Source organism: Aphanomyces astaci (assembly GCF_000520075.1).
Source record: "Aphanomyces astaci strain APO3 unplaced genomic scaffold supercont1.26, whole genome shotgun sequence".
Lineage (NCBI taxonomy): Eukaryota > Oomycota > Saprolegniomycetes > Saprolegniales > Verrucalvaceae > Aphanomyces > Aphanomyces astaci.
The window spans coordinates 437579-457828 of NW_009798289.1; the positions used below are offsets into that span (position 1 = coordinate 437579).

Consider the following 20250-nt stretch of genomic DNA (forward strand, 5'->3'; position numbering starts at 1 on the left):
TTAATCAATAGTAAGAGGTGAGTGGTCCGAGCATACATTTTCACCATGAATGACATTGTTTCCCATGAATACTTGCTCCTGAAACAGTATTTCGGGTGAAAACAACAGTGGTACATAACTGTTTTACAGTTAATGAGGGAATTTTATACGTATTTTACATACGTATAATTCCCTACCACCTAATTAATAAAGGCCCCATCTAAGTTATTAAAATAGCTTACATGGGGCCTTTATTAATTAGGTGGTCGTTTATTATTGATAATTCTGGCCTTGATTAATTATTACTACCTCTGTCCGAAAGTGATTGCACGAATTTATCCACGAAAAACAGTGGGAATGATGATCATTTTTGACTGTGCTCACGTATAAGTTTGTAAATTGATATTTGTAAAAATCTATTTATACAGGTATCGAATATATTTGTGGTAAAGTGCAGGTGCAATAAACTGTATAATATAATAAATTATACCGTAAACTTACACTCGGGCAAACAGGTAGTACAGTAATAGGTGGTCGTTTTATCGAACGAATCGTTCGGTACAGTATTTTTTCACTTTTTACACGACATCCGGATAGCGAACGTCAGGGGCAAAATATCTTTTTGAGGACAAGTTGCCGTTGGGTGTCATGGACGACAACAAGACTGACGTGGTGGTGCAGAACCTGCTGCTGGAGCATGAAGAGCATACCAAAGTGATGGCTCTGCGGAGCGTGGGGTTCATCGTGTGTGTCCTCGCGGGCCTCCTTCTCCTCGTCACGTGGCAGCGGCGTCGGATTGACAAGGCCACTTCGCACAAGCACGCAGTCGCGATGCGGCTGGCCCACTTCAAGCGCGTGTCGTACGTGCTCAACAAGCACCGAGAGGTGGAAATGACCAACGTCGAGATGTCTCCTCTCATGGACGACGACGAAGAGCTCAAAGAAGACGACGACAGCGGCATGCACGTGTAATACTACGACTATGAATATGCGTAACAACATGGGTGTGCTGTATATCGTTGTTAAACATCGACGGGATGCGTTTGGACATGGAACCCTGTTTGATCCACTTGAACAAGATGGAACACGCGCTTGACCGTCGACGGATCCGAGTCCGGCGGGGGTGGCGACGCAAACGTGTTGGTCACCACGACCATACACGAAGGGGGAGGACTGCCCCTGCCGCCGTCGTCGTCACCTGCGACGTCGTCGTCGGTCGGTTCCTTGGGCGGCCAGGTCACGGATGTCACGTTTGTCGACGGATAGTGACTGCTAAACAGACCGCGCACCTTGGCTTCGGCGAGCATGTTGACATATGGCATCCGCGTCTGCAGGATGGGAAGCATCACAGGACTGCATCATGATGGAGGGTCAAGTACCTCGAACGGCACATTCCAAGACACTGGCGATTCGTTATTGGCACTGCCGTCGACGCCTCCAACCCCCATCGTGGGCTCGTCGATGGTGTCGACGAAGAACGGGTCGTGTGTAAGCACACACACGTGGGTGGCACAGAGAGACCCATGTTCGAGTTCGTCATGGAGCCATTCTACATTACCAGCATGAAGTTGTATTGTCAAGTCGATTCGGCAGACAATCGATCGACCAATCAAAACCCAGAACACGAATCAAGTGGCCAATCAAACCCACTCTTCGACCCAATCAACATCGAATTAGTGTGATTCTGGACAACCTTTTCATACAAAAGTCAGTTCAAAGAATCTAGATTTGGCGAAAATCAGCACAACAATCAACCACATTTGGGTAAATGGACAATATATGTATTACTAATAGTATAGTACAAGTGCAAATATATACTAATTTTATTATTCATCCAGCACTCATCACGATAAATATATATATAGAAATATAAATATGATTAATTATTTCTGCATCTGTGGTATATATAAATATTTCTGCATTTCTGATATATTACAAAAAGTCTGTATTTCTTACGATCTTGAGCCAAGGACCGTTCCAACGACGTTGGCTCGTTTGTTTGCTGAAACAAGGCTGAATTGAGCACAATGTACTTGACCCCGCCGACCCTTCATGACAACCCCCAACCACGTCACATTCAACATCGTCACAGATTATTCATACCAAAAGCTGTAGAAATCGTCGCCAAACGCGCCATGCGACGACGTTGCTGTCTCGGAGGACAACTCGCCTGGCACAAATACCTGCACAGGAGTACCCAACCCACATGTTGTAAGTGGAGATGGTTTAATACATCGTTGAAGTATCGTTACCACTCGAATCGTGGGGTCCAATGTCCTGTGCACGGCCGCCTGGAACAAGTCTGTCATTATGCGTGTAGATCTGGTTTTGTGGTCCAGTTGGTCGTCGTCGCCTGCTGCTGCCACGTCATTCGTCGTGACAGGGCTAGTCATGTTGCCAGAGAACACGACAAACGTGGGGCGGAGATCGTTCACAGTCGCGAGCACACGTTCGAAGTGGTCCAGTTCACGTTGCGCTCCGTCGTGGCCTTGAAGGTTGAGGGCTGGCCCAGACATCTACCGACAAGTCCATGGTCGTACAGTTCCAAATGGCCACGAAAGTTCCAAATGGCCACGACAAAACACGTACATGTACGAAGCGATAGGGTTTGACCCACTGGTTGTGCACCGTGTGGTCGTATCCAATGTACCCTCGGCGGGTGGCGTATCGGCATCGTCCCGCCGCCGGTCCGTCGACACAGAACGCTGGGTACACGACTACGAGGAATAGTGAGCAACCCCGTCATGACGATGGCAACTGAAATAGGCACTCAAGAGTAGCCAAGAAACACTCTCAAGACAACAAGTAGAAGCCACCGACGATGATCAGGCGTACGTACGATGGTGGGCAAGCAGTTGCATGCGATGAAGAACATGCATGAGTCGAGCCTTGGTGACGGGAGGCAGGCCGGACGCCGTCGCGAGGACTTGGGGGGGGGGGGTCGATGGGGCGGCCACGTACGCCGCTATATCCGCGGCCGATTTCGCCACGAACTGGTCTTCAGATGTGGGTTCTGGTGGGCTGGCCGTCATGTGGTGTGCAAAGTCAACACCATAGAAAAACGGATGCGCTACAAGGGGCAAGTTAGTGACGCAAATGATTAAAGAAAGCCATCGGATATAACACCTTTAATGGCTTCAAACGACGGTCGAGCGTGGGGCTGGGGGTGCAGCAGCTGCGTGATGAGGTCCTTGGCATCGTCGGAAAAGAAGGCGGGGAGGTGAAAGGTCCCCGCTTTGACGCGGAGGAACGTGAGGTAGGCACTGCCACCGTGAAATGGCGTCTCACCAGCAAACAGTTGAAACAAAATGCACCCTAACGACCACAAGTCGCTCTTGCAGTCGACCGATTTGTTGTCGATCGTCTCTGGCGACATGTACTCTATGGGTCAATGTCAAAAGTATGTATGTGTGGTGGTAGTTGGAGCAGACCTGGCGTGCCAACGAAGTTAGGGCCGTTGAGCGAAATGTCCGACAAGTTCTTGGCCGTGCCGAAGTCCACAATGCGGATGTGCCCGTCTTCTTTGGCGACGATCATATTTTCGGGTTTGAGGTCCCTACGGTCGTCGTTGACGTATTAGTTGCTGGCAACGTTGCACACGAACGAGGCGAACCGATGGACAATGTGCCGCGACGCCATGTACTCGAGCGCGTTGACAATGTCGGCCGCGTAGAACCGAGCTAAGCCTTCCGTACACCCGACTTGCTTGCCCTGGAGCTGCAGCACGTCCCAAAGCTCGCCATTGGACACGTATTCCATGAGGAAGTACAGGTTGGCCGCGTCCTGGAATGTGTGGTACATGCGGACGATGTTGGGGTGGCGAAGCATGTTCAACACCGTCTTTTCCATGTTGACTTCGTTGAAGATGTTGGGATGGCGTATCTTCATGCGCATGATACGCGCCTTCTCGATCAACTTGACGGCAAATACCTCCTTGGTCGCGTTGTGCGTAGCGAGGAACACGCGCGAAAAGTTGCCTTGGCCGAGCTCTCGGCCGAACGTGAACTCTGACGCGCTCGGCTTCGTCTTGATGTCCTTCACTACACGGGAGTAAGCGCATGAGCCGATTGAGCCATCGTGGCCATCGAGTCATGGGCCCTGTTGCTTACCTGATGCCATGATCACTCGTGAATATGCCCCTTGCCACTTGCTAAAAACATCGAAAGATCACCCGAATATCCGGCTTATTGTATCCGGATAATAGAAACTGCACTTGCTGCAAAAAGCACTTGTCATTTCATGATGTGCATTGCCGACACGAGTTCCCGCGGGGCTCTGATCACAAAAGACCGCGACATTCCAGATTGAGTAACGCATTAAGCCACTCATTTCCATGTGCGAGATTGGTTCCGCCACATGACCTTGTTGTGAACTGCTGCCCCACACCATGTCCATGCGGCCCAAGCGCTGTCCCGTCCATCCTGCTTATCCGGATGACATGCCTCGGTACTTTGAACGTAGTGTACAATGACGCATCCGGATAATCTGAGTAGGTTGTGCGACTCCTCTTCGGAGCATAATTCATCAACGCGCGTTGTGAGCATGTTCAAGTTCTTCGGGTCGAAGCAACCTGCCAAAGAAGCAGTGGTAGCACCAGCATCTAAGGACGACAACGACGGAACAGCTGCTTCTCCAGCTACGACTGATGCTACTCTCGCCGACGACGCCACGGACGTGGACTCGCCCAGCGAGCTCGAGTTGATGGACTTTGAGGTAAACGTCGACAACATCGACATGCATCTCGAAGTGGACGTGGCTGCCACGCAAGGAGTGTACGCGTCCGAGTGGAACGGTAGCGGTGGATGTTCGCACGCAGACGTGACGTCGTCTGCGGACTTCGTTCCGCCTCGATTCTTGCACGGGTGCTCCAAGAACGCGTCCGAGCGGTGGGTCGACACATTGGCATGGCGAGCCTCCCACGGGATCGACAACTTGCTCAGCCTTCCTCGTCCCCACTTTCATCTGATCAAGCAACACTGGCAGCACTTCTACTGCGGCCGCACGCCGAGCGACAACCGCCTCGTCGTGTACGAGCACGTGGGAGGACTCAAGCACGCGCTGCACGTGCTGGAATGTCAGCACAACATTTCGTTCCAGGACGTCATGACCCACTACTTGTACGTGACCGAGTACCAGTGGAGCATCCTCGACACACACGCGTACAACGTGGACGACACGACGGCCGGCCAGATGCTGAAGGTGCTCGACTTTCAGGGCATTCAGCTGGCCGACGTGAGCAACTCGAACCTCCGCACGTTCGTCACATGGACGTTGCGCACCATCGGTATGTCTATGCACGCTCGTGATTTTTCATTGTTTTAGCACATTTTTAATTGTATATATATATTCATATTTATATTTTTACATAGGTCCTAATGGTACCTTCGATTATATATACTAGTATATATATATATGCCTGATAGGACCTTCATATATAAGCTTATACTAGTATGAATATATTTGCTCACCATCGCTATGCCTATACACGCCCATGATTCATTTTCGTAGCATACAAATACATATATAAATATATTATTTTTACATTCCTCACGGTACGTATATGCGTCGAAGTATATATATACATATTTATATATGTATATATATGCCTGATGTCGGGACCTTCATTCGATATATATATATATATATATGCCTAATTTGACAAAGACCCATCGGTACAGTAAATATTCCCAAACATATTGTGCTTTCGAGTGGTTTCTCGTTGGAACTTAAATCGATTTGATTGGCTACTTCAGATGAGCTCAAAATTATTAGCCAATCAAGGCCTTCTCAATAAAATTTAACCAATCAGATCGATTGTGGATCGGTTTCGTCGGCGCGATTCGATTGCACCCTGTCCCCAAATTTGTATCAAATCGACAATATATCGATAATTAGGCCAGCACTACCCCGAACGCTGCGGCGTCGTGTACTTGATCAACACACCCGTGTGGTTCAATGCGTTTTGGAACGTGGTCCAGCGCCTCGTGAGCGACGTGACGCGCCATAAGATCCGCATCTGCCCCACACGGAAGGAATACGCGCCCAAGCTCAAGGCGTGGATGGGGGGGTCCAAATATCTCCCGGCGTGCATGGGGGGCCCCATCGTCGTGAACGGCACGACTGACTTGTGTGCGGACGAAGCCAAATTGCACGGACACGTCGACACTCGATTGTAAACCCCGTCGCACATGGACAAAACAATGATGTATTATGTGTCTTTGTGTGTTTGTTACGATGGACGGCGACGGCGCGTGTCTAGCTTTTGAAAGGGCTGGAACGCTGTCGCAGAAGTCCACGTGTGGCTCGCGCCCTTGGCGATGGCCACCAATTGACTCGACATGATCTTGAGTTGTTTGCCGAAATCTTGAAACGCCAAGCACGTGTCCATGGTGGCATCGACTTGCTACAGACCCAACAACCATTCACAATTACTCGAGGCAAGTATTTACGGAGTAATTCATTGCATATATAATACAGGTATTGTGGTGTTAATTGCTCTAAACTGGAGCGATTGGAGCATATGAACATCCACACGACCCAATGCTCACAAGAATCGGCAGAAAAATTGAGCCAATCAGATGATGGCAGGAAACCACCATGAACATCGAATTAGTGTGCGACTTCAATTAGTGTGATACCAATCCCCACAGGACAACTTTTTGTACATACAAAACTCAGTACAAAGAAAGAATCGATCGATCGATTTGGCGATTTAGCACAAAAATAATCCAAATTTTGGGTAAAAAATAATGGTCGGATCTTGAGACTCTAAAGAGCGCTTGCTTACCTGGGTTGCCGACAACGCGCCGACAGTGAGGATCTGACGGATGTTGAGTTCGGCATGGACGTGACTCGTCAAGCATTCCGTCAAGCACGCTGCCTACTCGAGGCATTCAATCGACACCAAAGCAACAACAGCTTGAAGGTGTTTACAGTACCGTGAGGGCATACTGGCGTCCCAGGCGCAAGAGGCAGTGCCCTGGCACACAAATCACGCTACCGCAGGCAAACAAGAGCACCGAGAGCAGTTGGGCGCCGCCATCCACGGATTCCACGCGGACCACGCGGCCCCACTGCATGTTATGTCAGTAATAGGTTCAGTGTGTCATTGTCATTTGTACCTGGTTGCCTTTGAACCCTTTCGCCCCCACAGACAGAACGTAGTTGGCCAACTCCAACACGAGCACAATGTCCTGCAAGGCCAGCTTGGCCTTGAAGTGGGCAGGAGGCGGGAACGCCGCGGCGTGCCGGCCGCAGTCGCCGTACACGCCCGCGACGTTGGAAAACGATGGCAAGGGCTTGCCGTTTTCGCAAGACTTGTGCACCATGGTGGGACACTTGTAGCACTGGATGCAGTCGGATGGAAGCGCCGGCGCGGCGCTGGGCATGCTGCATTCTTGGCATCGGTGTCGGCGGCACTCAAACGCGGCCGCGTCGACGACGGGTTGCGGCATGCACCGATCGTGGCAGTACAGGCCGCAGCCGGCCATCGAGCACGGGAACATGTCGATGCCGTCGTCGCCAAGGAACCCACACGAGAAGCACGTGTGGACGTTTCGACTGCACTCGGCACATTGCCACACTCTGCGCGCACCCAGGCCTTGCCGCTGAGTCAACGCCGCGGTTTCTCCGATGCATCCTACATGGAACGCCCGCGAGCATTTGGACGTGCATACGACGAGCTGTCGGCCGCCTTGTCCACACAAGAAACAAAGCGTAGGGGTGCAGTTGAGCGTCTGCGAGTCCGGAGTCAAGTCGGACGTCAACGATGAAGGCGGTGTGGGATGATGGGAGGATGGTGCTCGCGACGACAACGATGACGAGTTGGACAACACAGACAATGATTTGTCTGCATCGCTACCCCGTCGACGCTTCTGTGCGCCTGCACGCTTTGGAGGCGGACCATTTACCCGTTCGCATTCGTCCCTGTGAAACAGGATCTCGTAGGAAGGGACGTTCGGCCCGAAGACTTTGAAGCAGATCAAGCAGCTCTTGTACTCTGCGTCGATTGTGCCGCCTGGAGCGCATGTCGACATGTGCACGGGAAAGGCATCGTCACGAAGCGGAAACTGCGCGAGGCACGTCGGGCATTGGATTGCGTCGTCGAGCGCCATTTTTTCCCTGGTTTGTCCAGAACCGCGTCTGGAACAACGATCGAAATACGCCGTACGAATTAAAAAACAGCTTGCATTTTTTATTCTGTTTTAAAAACAAACTAACTATAAACTCTTCAAATATCTTTTTTAAATACATGTTTCGATCATTCTTTTTCCAATCGATTTTTTTGAACATTTTCGCGCCATAACGTAAATGGCCAGTTTATGGTGCACTTGAAAGAGACCTCGTCGTAGAATGCAGCTTATTCGTGTCTCAGGGGCGGGATTTCAATTCTGAAAAGTGCTGCATGAAGCCGAAAGGTTGGGCATTCTTCTGGTTATTTAATCGGCTTGAATAGACTTCAGCTTAGCATTCATTTACTTCGATTTCAAGGCAAAATAGGAAGGACGGACGGTTTAAGCTTAAAATATGTATGCGAGTTTTGCGTGATTTGATATTTCTAGTGATTCGATTGGCTATTCATGAATTCAAGCAATTCCATTGGCCAATTTAAGTGCACTTTAAACTGTCCCGTGCACCATAAACTGGCCATCTACGTTATCATACCGGTACTGGTATTCGGACCGTCGAAGGGCGTCGTCGATGAATCGTTACGATGCAAACGATTCTGGTGAGTATGGAAGTCCGACTACTTGATGAACAGCACCAACAACGTCGCGGCGTACGACTCGGTATGTACTCTAGTAGTCCTACTGGCGTCCATCGCGTACGTCGAACTTCTCGCAAACGCCACCAAGCTCGGGACCATATGGGTGGAATTTGACTTGCAGCGGCGCGTCAAAGTAGTGCTGTCTTGGCCGATCATTTGACAGTCAAAGCGTTGGACAGCGTCGTTGTGATGTGGGTCGACAAGGGTAGATCTCACCCACGGAGCAGCAGCGCATCTTCCATCGGCGAGCTGAATGCCGTCACGGTAGTTCCACAAGGATTGCACTTGGTTGGGCTCGGGGGTGTGCACCAAGGGAGAAGGTGTGTGCAGAAATGTCGTAAGTGTCGTCAACGTGCACATGATGTACAACGCCGTGAAGGCCGCCATGACACGGTATTGGCCCGCGTCCAGAACGTATGCATGTTATTCTCGTGCATGGAGGTCGATTGTTCAGAGACGTAGCCAACCCAGGAGGTCAGCTTCATGCCTACCTGCTAAGTCCTGATGAAGTGGCGAAGCCGTGCGACAGAAACCAACTTGTCCGCCGTTGCCGTGAAATACTGGACGTCTCCGTAGTGCGCAAGCTGTATGTGTGTAAGGGTAAACAACACCATCACAAAATACAAAGTTATTCATTCCCGGACGAATCGGAGCTGGAATCGGTGTTCTGATCGTCATCATCGTCGTCTTCAGCGTTGACGGAGGCCTCGTTACCTCCGCCAGGGTTGCTTGCTATCGGTTTCGCCCCAGATTCGCTCGTATTGTTTGGCTGGACGCTGCATGCGGACCCAATGCCAAGACCCCGACCCTCGAGTTGTGTGTGGTATTTCTGAAGCTGTTCCTTGGCCCGCTGAATGTCGCAGTCCGTCTCTCGGATTGACATGAGTAAGCCGAGGTTCGCCTTCATCAGCTGGGAGTTCACGCTTCGGGCATTGTTCAGAACCTTCGTCAACGATCCATCGTCCATCGCTCTGCAGGCTGCAATTCGAACGGAATCCGGATAATACGAAAAAATCATTTTGTGAATATACTGTACTACAGTAGTAAATAAAATGATCCGGATAACCTTGCCACCAGATAAGGGTGAAAGATCGAAAAAATAAATTACTCACTATTAAGATTGAAGCAAACTCAATATTTGTGTGGTACATAAGGACACTATCGGCGTTCAAATTATATTTCGCAACATCTACTGTAGCTTCATTTTTCTATATGTATTTGGTGGAAATCAAAATAATATGTCCTGCAGCTCATTCGCTACGCCTTCGAAACATTTCTGGCAAAGCATCGGGCGATCAGCATGAGCCGACCGCAGTACTACACGCAGGACACACACGACTCTGTGGCAGCACACGATGATCCTATGGAGAACGTCGAGGTGTGGCAAGACACCACGGCGGAGCGAGGGTACAACACATACCTGGTGCAGCAATCTAGCGTCATGGACAGCTCACATTCCAACGAAAGCAATTTGCAAAGCGGCGGTGCTCGCCCAACATTTGGCGACCGACAAACCATGGCTGACAGAGGGACGATCGCAGCAGCACGACCAGATATCCGTATTGGCAAGGTTGAGGACGGCGACCGGCCGACCAAGACTTCTGGTCGCAAGCGTGTGTGGCCTGGTTGGCTGCTCTTGTTTCTGATGGTCGCTGGCTCGCTCTTTGGCATCACGTGGTTTTCCATCAAGCTGTACAAGGCGGCCCAAAAGCAGCAAGAAAAGGCCGAGTTTATCCTCAACCGCACGCCGCGACCCATCACGCCCGCTAAAAGTACGTCCGCGTCAAGTGTACATCTGTAGTTTATATGGTTTGTCTTCTAGTCTGCGAACAGCCCGACTTTATCAACGACAAAGGCGTGATCTACGCCACGTACAAGAGCGCGCCGCCCCAGAAGATCGTCATCACGGGCATCAACTGGAGCGGCATGGAGAACTCGGAGGGCGTGCCCCATGGCCTCGCGTTTGGCCAAGCCGCCTTGGTACGTCGTCATTATCATCATCGTATTTCTCTTTCTCCATTTGAAAGGCCTTTTTGGACTATGGCGACAGGACGACATTGTCGAGCGCATGGCCAAGCAAGGCATGACGGCGGTGCGGCTGCCGCTGAACGTGCTCATGATCAACTCGAACGCGGCACCCAACGTGAAGGACTTTGTGGACCCGGTGGTGAACCCCGAGCTCGTCGTGTCGGACTACATGACCATGATCAAGAAGATCGTCCAGGGGCTGGCCAAGAAGGGCGTGTCGGTGCTGCTGGACATCCACAAACTGGACCCGGCCGTGGAGGGCAAGACGGAAGGGCTGTGGTACAGCGCCACGGTGCCCGCCTCAGCCATCAACCAGGCCATCCAGACGTTGGCCACGGACCTGTGCAACTCCAACTACTACAACGTGCTCGGCGTGGACCTCAAGAACGAGCCACACGACGGCTGCTGGCCCGGGGGCGCGGCTGACGTTTCCTGTCCAGACGCCAAGAATTGGCCCAAGGCCGCCGCCAAGCTGGCCGACACGATGCTCGCGGCATGCCCCAAGTGGATGGCGTTCGTCGAGGGGCTGGCGTCGGCGACGCTGACCAACCACGGATTTGTGACCAAGGCAGGACCCAACACGACACTGTACTACCAGGAGTGGTGGGGTGCGGCGCTGCAGAACGTGACCAAGTACCCCGTGCCCGTGGCGCCGGCCCACAAGAACAAACTCGTGTACGTGCCGCACTTTTACTCACCCAGCGTGTACCCGGCGCCGTACTACTTTGCGTCGTTTGCGAGCGCGGGGGGAGGGGCGGTGGTGGAGGAGTGGCCAACGACCGCCGACGGCAACGCCAGTCTCAAGGCCAATGTGTACCGGGCGCTGGACTTGGCGTTCGGGAACGCCGTCAAGAACATCGAGTCGCCCGTCATGTTTGGCGAGTTTGGCGGGATTTACGGCGCCAAGGACCTCTTCCCGCTCAAAACGTCGTCGCGCGTGATCGAGCTGTTTGTCCAGTACTCGGCCGACCGCAACATGTCGGGGGGGTTCGCGTGGAGTTTGAACCCCGATAGCGTGTACCAGTTCAACGGAGACACGTCCAAGGCTGGCGAGTTCAACTATGGACTGTACGAGAACGACCCCGTGCGTCCGTGGAGCGCCTACAACCAAGACTACTCGGACGCACTGCTCAAGTTCAAAGGCACCGGCACCATCGACTGCGTCAAGATCGACGCCGCTGGTAACGACACGACCACCACCACCACGACTACAGCAGGGCCAGCAGTCGTCGTTCCAACCAGCACGACAGCCCCAGTATCAACAGCAGTCTTGACGACGAAGAAGCCATAACTAGCTGACAACCAATGGTTTTGGCTTGAATAGCTTTTTCCTTATTCCAGTGTCTTGTGGTGACACCAACACAATGCTCTATCAAACATGTGTGTGCCCACAGGTTACTTGTAAGTATTGAGCGACTAGTCGTCCATTTTAGCTTGGTGAGTCCTGCAGTAACGTTTGCCGCTCATTACTCTATAAAGTGCACACTCGTATGAAAGATGATGCAAGCGCAGTTTCGTGCATGTTGGCTTCAACTGGACTTCCACGAGTAGTGGCCACGGGCAAAGCACCGGGCGGGTTGTGCCCAGAACTCAATGGACTGCTGCTTGTCAGAACCCTCTATTCCAACATGTCAATGACTGTGGCGGCATTTCCAAATCCCCTACATCGAGTCCATTTCAAGGGACTTTTGCCTTGAACTGCCAACTCGACTGCGATACAACATGATGGGGCAAACAAGCAGGACGCGAACCGAATGGCCCACCGCCAAACCAGTACGATATCTTTCGCCATGCCCCTCGTGAGCACCCGAAGAAACAACGACACGAGCGCAACACTACCGGTAGTCGGCGTGGTTGCAACATGCTCTGGGGTGAAGGATGACGCCCTCCCGCCACGAGCCAAGGACGCTGCGCACCAAACGTGGTGCTGGATGGATGGCACGAATGAACAGACCGACCCTGAGTGGCAAAGAAGAGTGGCAGATAGCATTCCCATGGGTGCCACGAGTTGTCTACCGGTAGCCATTCATCTCTTTACGACTACCGAATCTTTCGCCGTCGGTTCACGAAGACGGCGACTCCATCTCATCGACTATAAGTGCTACTGTAGGAAGGAGACACTTTGGGAGAGGAAATTTTGCTTTGCCAGCATCCAAGTGACATATTTTTGTGACGTCGGACGTGGGATCACCGCTGATTGGGTCTTGAATACTAAGAAATTACTTTGATTGGTTTATCGTTTTAAGTGCTTTTGATTGGTCAAAATTATCTTGGGAACTGACACAACCTTTATTCTGCATCATGGTGTTCATCATGATCAACGGCAACATGCCGCCGGCGGTGGTCTTTGCGATGATCGCGCTGCAGGTGGCCCCAATGATTCTCCAAGGCACATCGTTCACTATCCGTTCGGATCTTCTCATGCTGTTCGTGGGACTCGGGTACCTCGCGTACACAGTGTATTCGAAGCGGGTCATCCTGCGCGAGCGCGGCATCAGTGGGTTTCTCTCGTACTTATTTGCGGGCTTGCAGTCGTCAGCCCGCGGGACAGCGGTCCAAGACGAGCCTATGTACCAGGAGCACAACGAGCAGTACAACCGCATGCTGAAGACGATTTCCCGCTTGCCCACGGAAGAGTTCAAGGCTCCATCGACTTGTTCAGTCCACGAAATCAAGCAACGTCTGGTCCTCCGCGGCGTTGCCCATGCCCAGGTCATCGAAAAAGAGGAGCTCGTGCGTCTCCTCCACAACTTTCGCGGCGGCCCCACCGCCTCCTGCTGCATCTGCTGCGAAGACTACGCGGCCGGCGACGTGCTGCGCATTCTGTCGAAATGCAAACACGACTTCCACCTCGAGTGCCTCGATAAGTGGGCGCTCACACTAGCCAACTCGACCCGCGCGCCGTCGTGTCCGCTGTGCAACCAAGAACTGTAATCAACACATATCTATCTTTATGTCGTCAATGCAGAGGTTGTTCGGGCACTGTCCAAGTCGGCATAGCACTTCTTCTCCAGCGCCAAAAGCGCCAGCTCGATGCGCCGCGTGATGGCCGAGTACAGCTTCTTCTCGGCCGCGTCGCTTTCCCACGTGAACCCGTCGCCCTAGGCCATGTCGTAAGAAATATATAGGTCGATGGGAATAGAAATTGGGGGGTCGTCTCACTTGGACGCCTTGGCGGCGGTCGGCTTCATATTTCTTGAACAGGTCGTCAAAGTAGATGGGGGAGCCCACGAGCACATGCACGCGCTGGCCCAGCCGAGGCACGATGCTCTTGAGCTTATGGTCGGGGGTCTGCGGCATCACCTAGACCAGAGATGATGACGGAACCAAACCAACAGAAACGTGCAACACAAACCTTGTCCATGCCAACGTGGTAGATTGGCAGCACCACCGGCGTAATCTCGGCACGGGCAATGAGTTTTCCCACGCCCCACTTGAGTCGTCCGATTGTGGCCGCGTCGGGACCGTCGCGGCCGCCCAAACCTAGACAGACGCATGATATGCATATGATCGGCTAGGTGGAGTAGAAGGAGTCACAGCAGAGTACCTCCGCCTTGAACGATCTTGCCTTCGGGAAAGATGTGAACCCAGTCGCCGTCTTGCACCCGCTGGAACAAGTCTTGGAGAAACGGGTGGTCGATGCCGGCGCCGCGCTTGATGGGCAGAGTCTTGGACCCGAAGAAGATCGTAGAGAGAAGGGGACCCTTGGCGTAGCAGTACTCTTGGCTGCAGATGGACCACCGGGACAGACTCGGACGCGCGCAGGACCACGGCAGCATCGCGGCGAGGACGGCGGGGTCGTCCACTGTGGCCGAGTGATTCGTCACTGTGATGAGCGCACGGTGATCCGGTCGGGAGAGGACCCATTTCTCCAACGTTTCTTCGTTCCGGCATGTAAAGTTGTTCAACTTGCCAAGATACACCTTGGCCACAAGCGTCGTGGGGTAAAACAGCACCAACCGCGCGGCCGCCGACACGAACGCAGGGAAGCGGTCGCGGGGATGACTGATGCGGTGCTCCCGGAAGGTCTCGTCATCATTGTCTGCAATGGGAGCGTCGATGTACAGCGCTGCAGTGCCGATTGCCACGGCGACGCCCGCCCCAGCGCCAGCCGCGCGAAATACTTGACGCACCGCCATGATGATGAGGGTGTTTTTGTTCAAGATGTGTCAAAAACATGAAATTCGATTTCATGTAACAGTCGATTGCAATTCTATTATGTTAATATTTGTATGATGGACAATCGAATGCCATTATAATCTCGATTTGACCGTCGAAGTTGTGCAAATTCGAAGTTGGTATTATCACTTCGACTATCCGCGATTGGAAGTCTGGAGGCCAAGCATTCCACACCCGAAGCAAGTTTCAGCCTTCGTCATGCAAGAACAGCTTGGAGCACCGCTATAACATCCCCAACGTAGAGAAAAGTACGAACAGCTAACGTTTTCTTAGCGTTCGAGCATTAGAACGGTCAGAACGGTGTGTTGTTGTCGACTCTGTGGAACTTACTGTCCATAACGTTTTAACGTTATCGACACCCCACAAAAAGTAGCGCTCGCTTCAAAGACTGTTAGCCAAAATTTGGAATTTTTCCGCCAAATCTATCGATCCATTCGTTGAACTGGCTTTTGTATATAAAAATCGAGCCATATCACACTAATTGCAGTCACATACTAATTCGATGTTGAATTAGTAGATTTGATTGGCTACTTGATTAGTAATCTGGGATTTGATTGGTCGATCGATTGTCGGTATCATGTAAAGCAACATCTAAACCTGAATTAGACATTTGTATACTGTACTGTACCTGTTACACCACCTATTAAAAATAAAAATAAAAAACCAATAACAAATAACATAGGAGTTTTTAATTTAATAGAACCACCCCACCTATAAATTTAAATTCTTTTTTTTTTTCTACTCACGGAATCTCGTTTGATTTTTTCAATATAACAAAAAATTTGGTATTGTGTACCTTTATTTCCTAGTAGCTGAAACTGGTGTAGGTCCTTCCATAGCTACTAATTATTTTATAATTATATAAAAATTTTATATATAAAAAGATTCTTTTAGTTGAAAAAAAAAATTATGCGAAAGCTTGATCCAGCAATAGCAAGTGAGTGAAGAAGGCTAATAGGTTGTATTATAAAGATAATAAATGAATTTTATAAATAAGCTAAATCCATAGATTCTTTAAACATACTTAAATCAAACTTCAATATTTATTAAAAGAGAAGGTATTTTTTATGGCCAAAATCCCATTAATCACAAAATAAATAAAATAGTCCTTTACCGTTTCTGCACCAATAAATTTAGCAGATTGTAATAACATATATAAAAATAATATATTCATTAAAAAAATATATATAAATATTTTAATAATTTCAAAAATTTAAATTTTCTTCTAATTTTTTTTCATTTTTAAAAATTTAAATTTTAGATTTATGTTAAAGATTTATTTGGTTTTATTGTATTAATGTTTATTTTTTCTATTTTTGTATATTATTATCCTAATACTTTAGGATAATAATATAATGTCATCTAAGCAAGAAACCAATCTTAAAATTTTTTCATAAAATTGTTTTATAAATTTTTTTTTCTATATGTGGATTAATTCTATTTTTTTATTTTTTTGAATAATTAAATTAATATTTAAAGGTTTATTTCCATAAATAATACTTGGTGAAATTGGTAAACACGTTAGATTTAAAATCTGATGTTATTTTTTTAATAGGTTTTTGTTTTTTTGTTATTTCATGGTGTTTTACGTTTAATTTTAGAATTAGAATTGGTAATGTTTTTGGTTCTTTAGTTTTAGGTTTTAATATTACCTTTATTAAATTCAACCATTTCTCCTGCTTGAATTTTAGTTAAACCATAACAACGAGCAATACCATCACTCATTGATAAAACTATACCAGTTTCTTCTAATTTTTTTTCATTTTTAAAATTTTTAATAGTCTGTCTATTTAAATAGTTAATTAAATTATTTAATATTATATTTATAGATTGACGCATTTCTTCTATTCTAATTAAATAACGATCATAACAATCACCATTTGTGTTGTAGGTTTCATTTATGTATGGTGTAGTGATGCACTAGGTTGATCATTCCATTCCTCCAATTTCAAATCGTCTTGACAATATTTTATGTGAAATGTCTTTCACATAAAATCACGTAATAGTCTGAACAACGTCAAATTGACGTTCAATACGAACCAAAGACATTTCATTGGTGTGAGCTAAGAAAATAACGTAGATTATACAAAAGCAAAGTCAGCTCCAAATACGAGCCTCGGCTAATCATCTATCCATTTATTCGTCTTCGTAGTCGTCCAAGTCCGAGTCTTCGTAGATTTCTCCGCGCTTCTCGGCTTCCTTCTTCAACTTGAGCTTGGCCTTGAGTTCCTTGCGGGTGAGCTTTCGCTTGACCTTGGTGACTTGCTTGTTGCCGAACGCGTCGACGGTTTCCTGCGAGTCGATCTGTTCGATCTTGGTCTTGTCCTCCATGACCTGGCCCTCGATCGAGCAGTGGCCGGCTTCGACGTTCCACGTTTCAATCGCCAAATGGTCCGTGAACTCGCGGTTGTGCGAGATCATGACGACTCCGCCGCCAAACTCCTTGATGGCCGTGGCGAGCGCGCCCAGCGAGTCGCGATCCAAGTAGTTGGTCGGTTCATCCAGCACCAAGATGTGCGGGTTGAGCCACATGGCGGCGCCCAGCACGACCTTGACCTTTTGCCCGCCCGAGAGCCCGCGCATGCGCGAGTGCGTGCCGAACTCGGGGCCCAAGCCAAAGTTGTCCAAGTGCTTTTGCACGGCGATGGCCGTGACGGGGCGCGCCTGCAAGTTGGCGCGCGCCGCCTCGCGATCGTCGGCAATCTGGAGCAGCTTCTCAAAGCCCCACTTTTCGAGCTTCTCACGCGGCACCCACGAGTTTTCCGTGTCGGGCAACTTGACCCACTTGATCTCGTACTCGAACGACTTTTTCAGCTTGCGGCGGTTCTCGATCGTCTCGAGCACGCGCTTCTCGCCCTCCCAGTTGACGGGCTGCTCCAACCGCGCCTTCTCTTCGGGGCTGATCTTGCGCGTCTCCTTGGCCATCAGTTCCTTGTCCTCGCCAGACTGGAAACGCCATTGGATGTACTGGTTGGCCGTCAAGTCCAAGTGCTCTTCGATGTGATGGAACGCATGCTGCGCCACGTACGCAAAGCGCATGGACGGATGCTTCCACATGGTACCGGTCGTCGGCTCCACTTCGCCCGTCAACATCTTGATCATGGTCGACTTGCCGGCGCCGTTGGGCCCGATCACGGCAATGCGCGACGACAGCGCGCACGTGATCGTGATGTTGTTGATCGACGGCTTGGTCGTGCCAGGGTACTGGTACGAGCAGTTGTTCATGCGGATGATGGGCTTGCCCTTGTTCTTGATGTCGGCCAAGAAACCCGGCTCAGGGAACTTGAACGCGAACGTGGCCGCCTCCAGGTTGTAGTACGCCTTGGCTTCCGGGCGCAGCTCCACAAAGTGAGACATGTTGCCCACGTACGTCTTGAGCTTGCGGTTCTTCTCGTAGTGGATGATGTTGGTGCACACGTTGTCGAGGAACCCCGAATCGTGCGACACAACGATCGACGTCACGTCGCCGGCGTTGTTCAGGTAGTTCTCGAGCCATGCCACGTTGGCCACGTCCAAGTGGTTGGTCGGTTCGTCCAGCAACAAAATGTCGGCCTTCATGAGCATGGCGCGGGCCAATTCGAGCTTCATCTTCCATCCCCCCGAGAGCGACCCCACGGCTTGCGCTTGCATCGGGTCGGTGAACCCCACAGACGAAAGCGTGTCCGACACTTCCTTGCGGGACAGCACGCCCTCAAAGTTGGGGTCCTTGGAGATAAAGTCCAGCACCGACAGGTCGGCTTCCTCCGCTTGCAAGTTGTGCTCGACGTACACCGTGCGCACTTCGTCCTTGGACGGGAACCCTTCCAACTGGCCGTTCGCGATCGCGCGCATGAGCGTCGACTTGCCGGCGCCGTTGGGGCCACACAACCCGTACCGGTGGCCCTTCTTGAGCTGCAGACGCGCGTTGTTGAGCAGGATCATGCCACCGTACGCGAGCGAGAACTCGCAGTCGCACAAGTCTTCACCCACGTCTTCTTCGATCACGTCGTCGGCGATCTTGAGCTTGTTGTCCTTGAAACACTTTTCACGAAAGTCCTTGGTCACGTGTGGGATCTCGTGCTCGTCCAGGAACGCGAGCAGGTACGGCTTGACCGACTGGGACCACTTTTCAGGGATGAAGCTGCGGGCCAGCGTCAGGTAGAACCCGTTCCCGGCCACGTAGTTGAGCGTGGCTTCGTCAATGTGCGCGTTCTTGGCGGCCGGGATCTTGGCGATGATGACCTTCAACGCGGCCAGCACGGCCGAGAACTCGACCTTGCCTTCGTCCTCGCTAAGCTCGACGTTCCCCGCGGCCATGAGCAGCGTGCTGTGCGCGCGCTTGACCACGTCGCGGCATTCGGGGTCGGCCACCGACTCGATGATGCGCTTCAACGTAGGCAACACCTTGGGCGTGAACAACAGCGCTTCGGCAGGGTCTTCGACCAGCTTGCACATGTTGTCAATGATCACCGCGGTCTGGCGCTTCACCGACGTCTTGTTCTCGTTCAACCCACGCACCAAGAGAGGCTCCATGATGGCCAACGCGGGGGATTCCACCGTCTTGACGAACGTCGTGGACGCCAACTTGTGCACGCACTCGGCCACTTGGGTCGGGTCAGCCATGGCAGACACCAACGCAGGGATGAACGGCTCAATGTCCGCGTTCGACGCCGTCGAGCACGCCTTGATCATCACGGCGTTCGCGGCCTTCTTCACCTCCGGACGCGTGTCCCAGATCTGCTCGATCGCCTTGGGGATGATGTCGGGGAGGTTGCGCGACACTTGCACCGGGTGCAACGCGCAAAAGTCGAGGATCAAGTTGAGCGCGCCTTCCTTGGTCTGCCACTTCTTGATGCGGTCCAGACCTTGAAAGATCAACGGCAACACAAAGCTGAGCGCGTTCTCGTTGAACGACTGCACCAACGCCACGGCGGCTTCTTGGGCCGGGCCGCGCACGTTCAGCTTCTTGTCCGCGTACGCGTCCAACAAGTTGGGCAACCACCCGGCGGTGTACGCTTCCACGCGGCGGTCCTTCTTGAGCGCGATCGAGGCCACGACGCGCGCCGACACTTCGCGGTGGCTCGCGTCCGAGCTCACCAACCCCTCGTTGATCAACCGGTGGACGTGGTTCAAGTTGATCTTCTTGTTCGAGTGGACCAACTCCCCCACCTTTTCGGCGGCCACGGACACGTTGTCCGCGGCGGCGCCGAAGGCTTGCTTCAAAGCTTCATCGAATTGCTTCGTGGCGTCTTCGACAGAGGTCGGCATTCTGTCTCGAGGTGGCAGAAAGGAGAATGACCCGCATCCCCCAAGCCATT

At 51.1% G+C, this 20250-nt stretch overlaps 10 protein-coding genes across 13 annotated transcripts; 4 read left to right on the forward strand and 6 right to left on the reverse strand.

Moving 5' to 3' along the window:
* The first annotated feature begins 569 nt into the window (after positions 1-569).
* On the forward strand, positions 570-1025 carry H257_10132 (hypothetical protein). Its single transcript, XM_009836588.1, has one exon. It carries the CDS (start codon positions 628-630, stop codon positions 949-951), a length of 324 nt encoding a protein of 107 aa, XP_009834890.1. The 5' UTR covers positions 570-627; the 3' UTR covers positions 952-1025.
* On the reverse strand, positions 575-4137 carry H257_10133. Of its 2 annotated transcripts, XM_009836589.1 has the most exons (11): positions 4089-4137; positions 3593-4019; positions 3411-3535; positions 3106-3360; positions 2819-3049; positions 2569-2696; positions 2232-2495; positions 2083-2162; positions 1936-2027; positions 1359-1528; positions 575-1307 (listed from the first exon to the last, which is right to left on the reverse strand). In XM_009836589.1, exons 1-11 carry the CDS (start codon positions 4096-4098, stop codon positions 1002-1004), a joined length of 2088 nt encoding a protein of 695 aa, XP_009834891.1. In that variant the 5' UTR covers positions 4099-4137; the 3' UTR covers positions 575-1001. The 2 variants fall into 2 exon arrangements, with proteins under 2 accessions (XP_009834891.1, XP_009834892.1); XM_009836590.1 differs by having other exon boundaries at positions 1359-2027; positions 4089-4098.
* Positions 4138-4508: 371 nt separating this feature from the next.
* On the forward strand, positions 4509-6424 carry H257_10134 (hypothetical protein). Its single transcript, XM_009836591.1, has 2 exons — positions 4509-5263; positions 5875-6424. The coding sequence occupies exons 1-2, from the start codon at positions 4522-4524 to the stop codon at positions 6153-6155; spliced, it is 1023 nt and encodes a 340-aa protein (XP_009834893.1). The 5' UTR covers positions 4509-4521; the 3' UTR covers positions 6156-6424.
* H257_10135 lies at positions 5841-8121 on the reverse strand. 2 transcript variants are annotated; one of them, XM_009836592.1, is made up of 4 exons: positions 7101-8121; positions 6918-7052; positions 6767-6859; positions 5841-6382 (listed from the first exon to the last, which is right to left on the reverse strand). In XM_009836592.1, the coding sequence occupies exons 1-4, from the start codon at positions 8091-8093 to the stop codon at positions 6209-6211; spliced, it is 1395 nt and encodes a 464-aa protein (XP_009834894.1). In that variant the 5' UTR covers positions 8094-8121; the 3' UTR covers positions 5841-6208. The 2 variants fall into 2 exon arrangements, with proteins under 2 accessions (XP_009834894.1, XP_009834895.1); XM_009836593.1 differs by lacking the exon at positions 5841-6382 and having other exon boundaries at positions 6599-6859.
* Positions 8122-8725: 604 nt separating this feature from the next.
* On the reverse strand, positions 8726-9133 carry H257_10136 (hypothetical protein; the record flags this gene model as incomplete). Its single annotated transcript, XM_009836594.1, has 1 exon — positions 8726-9133. One exon carries the CDS (start codon positions 9131-9133, stop codon positions 8726-8728), a length of 408 nt encoding a protein of 135 aa, XP_009834896.1.
* Positions 9134-9354: 221 nt separating this feature from the next.
* Positions 9355-9745, reverse strand: H257_10137 (hypothetical protein). Its single transcript, XM_009836595.1, has one exon. It carries the CDS (start codon positions 9711-9713, stop codon positions 9375-9377), a length of 339 nt encoding a protein of 112 aa, XP_009834897.1. The 5' UTR covers positions 9714-9745; the 3' UTR covers positions 9355-9374.
* A 260-nt stretch (positions 9746-10005) lies between these two features.
* Positions 10006-12182, forward strand: H257_10138 (hypothetical protein). The gene is made up of 3 exons (XM_009836596.1): positions 10006-10518; positions 10569-10726; positions 10797-12182. The coding sequence occupies exons 1-3, from the start codon at positions 10047-10049 to the stop codon at positions 12063-12065; spliced, it is 1899 nt and encodes a 632-aa protein (XP_009834898.1). The 5' UTR covers positions 10006-10046; the 3' UTR covers positions 12066-12182.
* An 862-nt stretch (positions 12183-13044) lies between these two features.
* Positions 13045-14932, reverse strand: H257_10139. Of its 2 annotated transcripts, XM_009836598.1 has the most exons (4): positions 14322-14932; positions 14130-14257; positions 13937-14077; positions 13045-13875 (listed from the first exon to the last, which is right to left on the reverse strand). In XM_009836598.1, exons 1-4 carry the CDS (start codon positions 14911-14913, stop codon positions 13726-13728), a joined length of 1011 nt encoding a protein of 336 aa, XP_009834900.1. In that variant the 5' UTR covers positions 14914-14932; the 3' UTR covers positions 13045-13725. The 2 variants fall into 2 exon arrangements, with proteins under 2 accessions (XP_009834900.1, XP_009834899.1); XM_009836597.1 differs by having other exon boundaries at positions 13045-14077.
* H257_10140 (hypothetical protein) lies at positions 13076-13945 on the forward strand (the record flags this gene model as incomplete). Its single annotated transcript, XM_009836599.1, has 1 exon — positions 13076-13945. The coding sequence occupies one exon, from the start codon at positions 13076-13078 to the stop codon at positions 13706-13708; it is 633 nt and encodes a 210-aa protein (XP_009834901.1). The 3' UTR covers positions 13709-13945.
* Positions 14933-17001: 2069 nt separating the features above from the next.
* H257_10141 (hypothetical protein) lies at positions 17002-20240 on the reverse strand (the record flags this gene model as incomplete). The annotated part of the gene is made up of 1 exon (XM_009836600.1): positions 17002-20240. A coding segment is annotated over one exon (3151 nt), but the record flags the coding sequence as incomplete, so codon positions are not given.
* Positions 20241-20250: the final 10 nt, after the last annotated feature.